Source organism: Calidris pugnax, unplaced genomic scaffold (assembly GCF_001431845.1).
Source record: "Calidris pugnax isolate Ruff unplaced genomic scaffold, ASM143184v1 scaffold18, whole genome shotgun sequence".
In the NCBI taxonomy this organism is placed as follows: domain Eukaryota; kingdom Metazoa; phylum Chordata; class Aves; order Charadriiformes; family Scolopacidae; genus Calidris; species Calidris pugnax.
The window spans coordinates 8,296,296-8,304,893 of NW_015090812.1; the positions used below are offsets into that span (position 1 = coordinate 8,296,296).

At 53.8% G+C, this 8,598-nt stretch overlaps 2 protein-coding genes across 4 annotated transcripts; both read right to left on the minus strand.

Annotated features, from left to right (window-relative positions):
• Nucleotides 1-554: 554 nt before the first annotated feature.
• Nucleotides 555-7,032, minus strand: NSUN4 (NOP2/Sun RNA methyltransferase family member 4). Of its 3 annotated transcripts, none has more exons than XM_014939266.1 (6): nucleotides 6,147-7,032; nucleotides 5,131-5,516; nucleotides 4,715-4,869; nucleotides 3,825-3,979; nucleotides 1,997-2,121; nucleotides 555-991 (listed from the first exon to the last, which is right to left on the minus strand). In XM_014939266.1, exons 1-6 carry the CDS (start codon nucleotides 6,258-6,260, stop codon nucleotides 718-720), a joined length of 1,209 nt encoding a protein of 402 aa, XP_014794752.1. In that variant the 5' UTR covers nucleotides 6,261-7,032; the 3' UTR covers nucleotides 555-717. The 3 variants fall into 3 exon arrangements, with proteins under 3 accessions (XP_014794752.1, XP_014794753.1, XP_014794754.1); XM_014939267.1 differs by lacking the exon at nucleotides 1,997-2,121 and adding an exon at nucleotides 3,143-3,267; XM_014939268.1 differs by lacking the exons at nucleotides 1,997-2,121; nucleotides 3,825-3,979 and adding exons at nucleotides 3,143-3,267; nucleotides 4,112-4,266.
• A 113-nt stretch (nucleotides 7,033-7,145) lies between these two features.
• On the minus strand, nucleotides 7,146-8,471 carry LOC106886384 (cytochrome b-c1 complex subunit 6, mitochondrial). The gene is made up of 4 exons (XM_014939269.1): nucleotides 8,330-8,471; nucleotides 8,221-8,241; nucleotides 7,867-8,028; nucleotides 7,146-7,395 (listed from the first exon to the last, which is right to left on the minus strand). The coding sequence occupies exons 1-4, from the start codon at nucleotides 8,369-8,371 to the stop codon at nucleotides 7,363-7,365; spliced, it is 258 nt and encodes an 85-aa protein (XP_014794755.1). The 5' UTR covers nucleotides 8,372-8,471; the 3' UTR covers nucleotides 7,146-7,362.
• Nucleotides 8,472-8,598: the final 127 nt, after the last annotated feature.

Sequence of the window (8,598 nt, forward strand, 5' to 3'; positions counted from 1 at the left end):
CATAAACTCTGGTAATCCTTCACTGATGGCTAGGATTGTATGAATGCAGAGTTATTACTCAAAATCATGCAAACACCTTCCCACTGGACAATAAATGGCATCTAGCACGGGAGCGTTCACACCTTCACTCTCAACCACAGCTTTCCTGTCTGTGAGGGACAGCAACAGCCACTGGCATTTCCACAGCAACAAGCTCTTTTCACCACCAGATCTCGAGCATCCCAAGCACATTTCCAACCTCACAACAGGGGCCATTCTTAAGAACCTCTTATTTTGGGACCTCAGGCCACTTTTCCTGAAGGTAGGAGATAAGCAGAGACAGATGCAACTCAATTACCCAGATGGTGAGATCTGGGACAGGAAGGCTGAGATCCCCAGATGGTGTTTATTAACCCCAACCTGCTCGTGTAGGATCAAAGCAGTCAGACAGGGGGGAGACAGCAGCGTCCGCACAGGGCCATTTACCCCATCCCAAGACAGATGGATAAATCACTCCCTCTGGTAAGATCTCTTTCTCTTTCCTAGATTAAAGACCTCAGTCTCAAACACATAAATATGCAGGAGATTCCACAGCAAGTCTTTCTCATTTATTCTCTATCTCTGCAGTAAAAAAAAGCAACCTCCTTTGGGTCATTTTAAAAAAGAAAAATAAATATGAAGCGGTTTTGCTTCCCCTGGAAATTTGGGTATACCCACAGGTATAGTCTGTCACCCCGTCTACATCCGACGCAATTTGCAGAAGTACATAGGTCCAAAGTTGGCTGTGAGGTGAGGCAGAACAAGCTCCCCCAGCCGGCAATCCGAGAAGAAGGAAAACGTGTCCTGGAAGAGCGTCCTGAAATGGCTCAAGTCCTCAATGTGGACCCTGATGTCATACTGGGCTTCTGCGACTTCTACCGCTCTCTCGATCACGTACTCGTTCTGCAGTGGGGAGATGGAGCACGTAGAATACACCACCTCTCCTCCCGGCCTGGTGGCCAGGATCCCAGCCCTGCAGCCAAGATGAACACACACACTGTCACGGCAAGAAGAGGACTGGGTGGGACACCAACATTCCCACCCACCCAAACTGGGAAGCCAGCACGTAACTCACAGGAGGCGAGGGACAAACCTCCTTGAACTCCACAGGCTAACTGTGTCACTGCAACTTGAGTAACTTTTTAAACCAGGGAAATATGGGTCAAATAGATGCTTAGATTGATAAAGTAGTTCACGTGGGAGAGACGCTACTGGAGAGCAGCTGGAAGGAGTAATCCTGCACCCACCTCCAAGGGAGTGGGACAAGAGTTTGCACAGGGGAAGAGGCTCTCACAGCTCAAGCTCTGCCACGGGTCTACCTAAGCTGTTCCCTTATTGCCCCAGCTCCCAGTCCCAGGTGCCAGGACCAGAGGAAATGGCCTCAAGTTGCACCAGGGGAGGTTCAGGTTGGATATCAGGAAAAATTTTCACACTGAAAGGGTTATTAAGCCTTAGAATGAGCTGCCCAGGGAAGTGGTTGAGGCACCATCCCTGGAGATATTCAAAAGACGGGCTGACAGAGCACTTAGTGACATGGTTTAGTCATGTCTTTTTTTTTTTAATCAGAATTAGGGTGACGGTTGGACTAGATGATCTTAAAGGTCCCTTCCAACCTAGACAATTCTACGATTCTGTGTCCTCCCATGATGTGGACACTCATGAATCTCCCCAGGCTGACTGCTGAGACCCAGGAGATCATCACACTACATGATCTTCACAACGCTATCCTGTTCCTCAGGGAACCCTCCCTACCTCCTATGGCTACTGCTGGAGACAGGAAGGACATTTACTCTGACCGAGAACTTTTGCACCTTCTTATTAAGATATGATGTGTTCAACTTCTGCCATTGCAGAAAACTACCCGTGGTTGCCACATTTCCCAGCTGGGGACACAAAGTAAGCGGAGGTTTCAGTCCTGGCCACAAAGAGCTGCAACCATAACCCAAAATAGCACCGAAACAGCATCGAGCTCACTCACACCAGCAGCTGCAGCTGCAGCATGGGCAACATCTGACGCTCCTTGGTCCTTCTCTTGTGGAAGATGTTGTTGTCCTGCTCCATGACAGAGTGCCTGTCCGTCGTGCAGGGCACATCCACCAGGACCTGCAGCAGCAGAGGTCTTGCATCAAACCTGGGCCCAAGCCAAGCTCAGGGAGTCTCCCAGCACAACCTGCCCCTTGCCCAACTCACTCCTCCGCCCTCCCCACACACCCAGCAGCTCCTGGTGCCCTCCCTGGGTGATAGTGACGGAGCGCAGGTGTGCACCCACACCAAACCCCAACTCCCCTGGCTGCTTTGTGTTTCAGGAATGTGTAAACAGCCACAGAGGCAGATAACATCACGCTCTCACACATGTCCTCATTTAACATTTCTACACCATGCACCTCCCCTTACATTTAACCCCTTCCAGGTGATGGATTAGAGCAGGATTTTTAAAGGGTATTACACAGGTAAATACCGGTACGACTGCAGATGCCCACGTGCACCAGATCCTGCAGGAGGAAATACTGCTCCATATGTGGAAAACTACATAATTATACTGCAGGATAAGCTGCTGTCTTCCTCTGAAACAGGAGGAAACTCAACTAGACGGGTTTATCTAATGAGCTGCCCAGGGAAGTGGTTGAGGCACCATCCCTGGAGATATTCAAAAGACGGGCTGACAGAGCACTTAGTGACATGGTTTAGTCATGTCTTTTTTTTTTTAATCAGAATTAGGGTGACGGTTGGACTAGATGATCTTAAAGGTCCCTTCCAACCTAGACAATTCTACGATTCTGTGTCCTCCCATGATGTGGACACTCATGAATCTCCCCAGGCTGACTGCTGAGACCCAGGAGATCATCACACTACATGATCTTCACAACGCTATCCTGTTCCTCAGGGAACCCTCCCTACCTCCTATGGCTACTGCTGGAGACAGGAAGGACATTTACTCTGACCGAGAACTTTTGCACCTTCTTATTAAGATTTGATGTGTTCAGCTTCTGCCATTGCAGAAAACTACCCATGGTTGCCACATTTCCCAGCTGGGGACAGAAAGTAAGCGGAGGTTTCAGTCCAGGCCACAGAGAGCTGCAACCATAACCCAAAATAGCACCGAAACAGCATCGAGCTCACTCACATCAGCAGCTGCAGCTGCAGCATGGGCAACATCTGACGCTCCTTGGTCCTTTTCTTGTGGAAGATGTTGTTGTCCTGCTCCATGACAGAGTGCCTGTCCGTCGTGCAGGGCACATCCACCAGGACCTGTGGCAGCAGAGGTCTTGCATCAACCCTGGGCCCAAGCCAAGCTCAGGGAGTCTCCCAGCACGACCTGCCCCTTGCCCAACTCCTCCACCCTCCCCACGCACCCAGCAGCTCCCGGTGCCCTCCCTGGGTGATGGTGACGGAGTGCAGGTGTGCACCCACACCAAACCCCAACTTGCCTGGCTGCTTTGCATTTCAGGAATGTGTAAACAGCCACAGAAACAGCAGATAACATCACGCTCTCACATGTGTCCTCATTTAACATTTCTACACCATGCACCTCCCTGGCAGGCGTTACTGCAGAACCTGCAGTGACACCTCCTCTTACATTTAACCCCTTCCAGGTGATGGATTAGAGCAGGATTTTTAAAGGGTATTACACAGGTAAATACCGGTACGACTGCAGATGCCCACGTGCACCAGATCCTGCAGGAGGAAATACTGCTCCATATGTGGAAAACTACATAATTATACTGCAGGATAAGCTGCTGTCTTCCTCTGAAACAGGAGGAAACTCAACTAGACGGGTTTATCTACACCGGTTCCCCATCACCTACCTTGTGGAAAGTGCCACCTTCCAGCTGCCCCCAGTCCCGTCCATCATGGGACGTGACGCTCACGTTTTCCCTGACTTCCCTGGGGACGTAGCTTTGGAGAATCTGGTACAGCCTCTTTGTCCGGGAGATGGAGACGTCGTTGGCTGCCAGATGCCCTGAGAGGATGAAAAAGGCACGTGGGGAACATCACTCTGGCAAAGCCACACCTGATTCCCAACTCTTACACCTCTGAAACAGGAGGAAACTCAACTAGACGGGTTTATCTACACCGGTTCCCCATCACCTACCTTGTGGAAAGTGCCACCTTCCAGCTGCCCCCAGTCCCGTCCATCATGGGACGTGACGCTCACGTTTTCCCTGACTTCCCTGGGGACGTAGCTTTGGAGAATCTGGTACAGCCTCTTTGTCCGGGAGATGGAGACGTCGTTGGCTGCCAAATGCCCTGAGAGGACAAAAAAGGCACGCGGGGAACGTCACTCTTGCAAAGCCACACCTGATTCCCAACTCTTACAACCAGAGACAATTAATGGTCAGACAATGATAGGACAAGGGGAAACGGTTTTAAATTGGAAGAAAAAAGATTCAGATTAGATATCAGGAAGAAATTTTTTACTATGAGGGTGGTGAGACACTGGAACAGGTTGCCCAGGGAAGTTGTGGATGCCCCATCCCTGGAAGTGTTCAAGGCCAGGCTGGATGGGGCCTTGAGCAACCTGCTCTAGTGGGAGGTGTCCCTGCCCATGGCAGGGGGGTTGGAACTCGATGATCTTTGAGGTCCCTTCCAACCCAAACCATTCTATGATTCTATGATTAATGGGCCAGTTAACGTGTAAAACACACTCCCAGCCCTGCTTTACACACGGGGACAAGGAACACCCACCATCACTCACCACAAAGCCCAGTCTGCAGCAGAGCCAGAGTCTTGCCACCCGGAGCCGCACAGAGGTCGAGGACAAAGTCATCCGGCTGCACGTCAAGCGCCAGGACGGGCAGGAGAGATGCTGCATCCATGAGATAATAGTCAAGGAGACCCACGGTGTCCGGCCTGGAAACCACCAGTTTGTGTAAAAAAACAAACAAACAAAAAAGCAAACGTGTGAGGGGAAAAGAGAAGAGCAAGTTGCGTCCGGCCTGGAAACCACCAGTTTGAGTAAAAAAACAAAAAAAAGCAGACGTGTGAGGGGAAAAGAGAAGAGCAAGTTGGAGGTGAGGACGGGGACGTGGAGAAGCAGCGTGTGCTGACCCACGTGCAGCCCCCGAGAGGGTGGCAGTGACAGCAGGTGGTCTCGTCCCAGGGATGTCTCACCGTGCCGGGCGAAAGCGCGTGATGTCGCCCCTGGGGAAGGTGTAGCACTTGATGTTGGAGGTGATGGAGGCACGAAGTGGTGGTGACATCTCTGCCTGCGTCATCATCTCTGCCTGCGTGACCATCCTGCCCTCGCCGGACCCCTCCTGGGACACGCTTTCCGCCTTTTTGGGGGCTTCGGAAACAAAATTGGTGGCATTGAGCAGCTCCAGCTCTTGGGCGACATGGTGGGCAGCAGAGAAGTTGTTGAGGAGAGCACCATACTTCTGCTCGCAGAGGAGGCCAGCACGGACCGAGGGCCACTGGTCCTTCAGCTGCAGGCTGTAGTTCACGTCGAAGTGGTGCAGGGCCAGCCGCGTGGGCGGGATGCGGGGGGCCGTGGCAGCCTTTTTGGGGGAAAAAAAAATATACCAGAAATGTTAAAAGATAAAATACCTTGACATCCCACCCTCCTCTTCCCCAGCCTCAAGGTTTTCTTTCGGGGAGAACTCAACACCAGGTTCTGCGCTGCCTAAAGCCCCCGGGGCCTTTCTGCAGCCCCAGAAAATGACCGTGGCCCCGACACCCAGGGGATGGTGGTCTCCTGGGGGGTTGTTCAGGACAGGGAATGGCTGAATGGGGCTGGGGGCACGGGGTGGGGACGGGAGGAGGGGAACGGCTGGGTACGGAGAGGCATAACGGGGGTGCAGTGGGTGAGGGGGTGCAAGGGGGTGAAAAGAGGAGATTAGAGGGGTGCAATGGGAAGGTAAACTGGGGTAAAAAAGGGGAGGGAGAAAGGATGCAGCGAGGGGTGGAACGGGGACAGGAGGAGGCATGAGGAAGGTGGGATGGGGGAGAGGGGAGATAGGAAAGGGGGTGCGATGGAGGGGTAAGGGGGAAAGAGGCGACAGAGGGAGGGGTCACAGCGGGGGAACGACCGAAATAAGGCAGGAGGGGGGAGAAACGGGGTGTAACGGGGGGAAAAGGGGGTGCGGGAGGGGCGGGGAGAGAAGCCCCCTGGGCGAGGACCCGCTCACCCACTTCTCCTTGTAGCGGTACCGGCGCGGTGCCGGTCCCAGCCCCGGTGGCGGCGGCCGCCCCCGCCGCAGCAGCAGCAGCATCATCCCCGACGCCGCCATCGCCGCCGCCATCGCTTTCCGGGGCGGGACCGGGACCGCCCCCGAAGGGACAACCCCCGTCCGGGCTCCCCCCGGTGCCGGGGGATGAGGAACCGGGTGAAGGCACCGGCTGCTGGAAAGGATCCGGCGACAAAAGGGGCCCTGCGGCGGCACAAGGGCTCGCAGCCCGGCCCGGAGCCTTCTTTACAGACCCTGTGCTACAAAAAAAAAAAACAACAAACCCCAAAACTCCGAATATTAACAGGCTACGTAAGCTACATTTACCCTAATAAACCTCCATTTCAATCCATTAAGGATTGAGCTCAAAATCCACCAGCAAAAGGATGAGAGGCAGCTCTATCAATGAAGAACAGCCGAATTAAAAACATGGTTTTTTCACCTTGAAGAATTGCCCTATAAAACATCCCTTTTCCTGCTGTTAAACATCCTCCTGGGAAGGAAAACAGGCAGAGGGTGAACTTGACCCGTCCACAGGTCAGCAGAAGGGGCTGGTGGTTCACACAGAAAGGTTTTGGTTCCCCCAGGTGGTCCTTCAGGCTCTGCTCAGGGTTTGAGGAGGTGGCACCACCACGGTGCCCATCTGGTTGGTCACTTTGGCCAAGAACCCAAAGCCAACTGCAGCCAGGAGGCTCTTCCAGCTGCTGGTGGCAGAAGGTGACAGCGAGGGACAGCTTCACAGTTTGCCCCCCAAATATCCTGTGTGAACAATATTGGTCTTATGGGGCTTGGAAATAACCTTTGTGGCTCCAGCAAACAATTTCCTCCCTGTGGGATAGAGGGACATAAAAAGGGACATTCCCACAAGTGAGGAACAGCCTCCCCCCACAAGCTGGGCTCTGACCCCCCGCTAATCTCATCTTAACCCAGTACAAGAACTCAGGGGACAAACAGAGGGTATTTCCATGGGAACTTTGAACGTTTAATATGGAAAATTACAGAACATCAACATGGTTTCTGCGCTGCTGAGCATCTCCTGTGAGGAGAGAGGCAGTGACACGCTGAGGCTCGGTCGCTGCCGGCAAGCCGTTTCGTTTGTCATGGAGAATGAACAGGACCATGGATCCAGGAACCGCCGCCACTGGCTGTGGAAGCAGATGGACAACCGTGCCCGCCTTCACTTCAGGCTCTTAAAGAGCTTGTGAGCAACCTGGAAAGAGACAAAAGCACTCGGTAACTCCTAGGCGAGGGTTGTGTTACCACCCGCCTCTTGGTTTTCTGGGTGGGTAACACACACGGCCCCACAGCCCTCCCCTCTTCTCATTGTTTTGCAACAAGCTGAGATTTCTTACAAAGCTTCACCTCGGATGAAAAAGGTTAAACTTTAAAATGGCAAATATAACATTGAAAAGGCAAACTGTCATTTGCAGGGCAGAAACAGCGTGTTTGACTTATATAATTGTTTAATAACCAACTGAATCCCACCCGGAACTGTTGTAACAAAGAGGAGCCAAACATTTCACATGAAAAAGCACCAAGGCACACAGTTCTTCAGAGCTCACTGTGAATGAACAGCTACAGCACCTCACACTTGAACTGTCTGTGCTCTCAGAAGCGCGGCTAAAGGCAGCTCCGCTCCCAGCACCGTCAGGGACGTTGCATCCACGGGTGCTGCACTTACACAGTGGTCCCTGGCGTGCAGGAAGTCAAAAAGCTCCTCTGTGCACTGCTCTTCTGTCTGGGACCTGGAGGACACCCGGGCGTCGCACAGCTCCAGCCGCTCCCGTGCCTTCGCGCATTTCTCCGACTGCTCGCAGTGCTCACGGATGGTGGTTAAAGGATCCTGCAGGGACGGGACCACTGTAAGAACACGGATACCCCAAAACGCCTCTTTCCCCCCACGGCCCTTGCTTTAACAGAGAGCCATAGATCCCGTGTGTCTTCCCCCGGGAGCAACGAGTCGCCGCCGAGGCCACAGGCTCCAGCTCCCCGGGTAGGGAAGGCCCAGGTCCCCTGTCCCCGCTCCGCCTCTTACCACCAGCTCTTCCTCCTCCTCCTGGGGAAAAGAAAAGAAAGCACAGCCGTTACCGACCGATCGACGGTCCGACCGCTCGCCCGCGGGGCTCCGTCCCCCCCCGGCTCACCTCAGGCTCGCCGGCGTGAACGACGGTGTCCCGCAGCCCCATGGCTCCGCTCCCGCCCCACAGAAGGACTCGCCAGGGTCACCCGCCGGAAGTGCCGCTGCCCGCCCCGGAACGGGAAGCGCGCCCGCTGCGGCGCTGGGACTACACCCAGCGTTCCCTTCCCAACATGGCAGCCGGCGCCGGCCGTCGCCTCAAGATGGAAAAAAAGCTGCGCTGTTCTCGTTTTTCTTTTTGCTTTTCTTCCTTGGGGATCCCGTCCTTGCAGCCGG

Coding starts and splice junctions, on each gene's coding strand:
- LOC106886384 (XM_014939269.1), bottom strand. CDS start 8,371: ATGGGGCTGCGGGACACCGTCGTTCACGCCGGCGAGCCTGAG. Junction 8,242..8,329: donor TTCACGCCGGCGAGCCTGAG/GTGAGCCGGGGG, acceptor TCTTTTCCCCAG/GAGGAGGAGGAAGAGCTGGT. Junction 7,396..7,866: donor TGCACGCCAGGGACCACTGT/GTAAGTGCAGCA, acceptor GTCTCTTTCCAG/GTTGCTCACAAGCTCTTTAA.
- NSUN4 (XM_014939266.1), bottom strand. CDS start 6,260: ATGGCGGCGGCGATGGCGGCGTCGGGGATGATGCTGCTGCTGCTGCGG. Junction 5,517..6,146: donor ACCGCTACAAGGAGAAGTGG/GTGAGCGGGTCC, acceptor TCCCCCAAAAAG/GCTGCCACGGCCCCCCGCAT. Junction 2,122..3,824: donor AAGGTGGCACTTTCCACAAG/GTAGGTGATGGG, acceptor CTGCTGCTGCAG/GTCCTGGTGGATGTGCCCTG.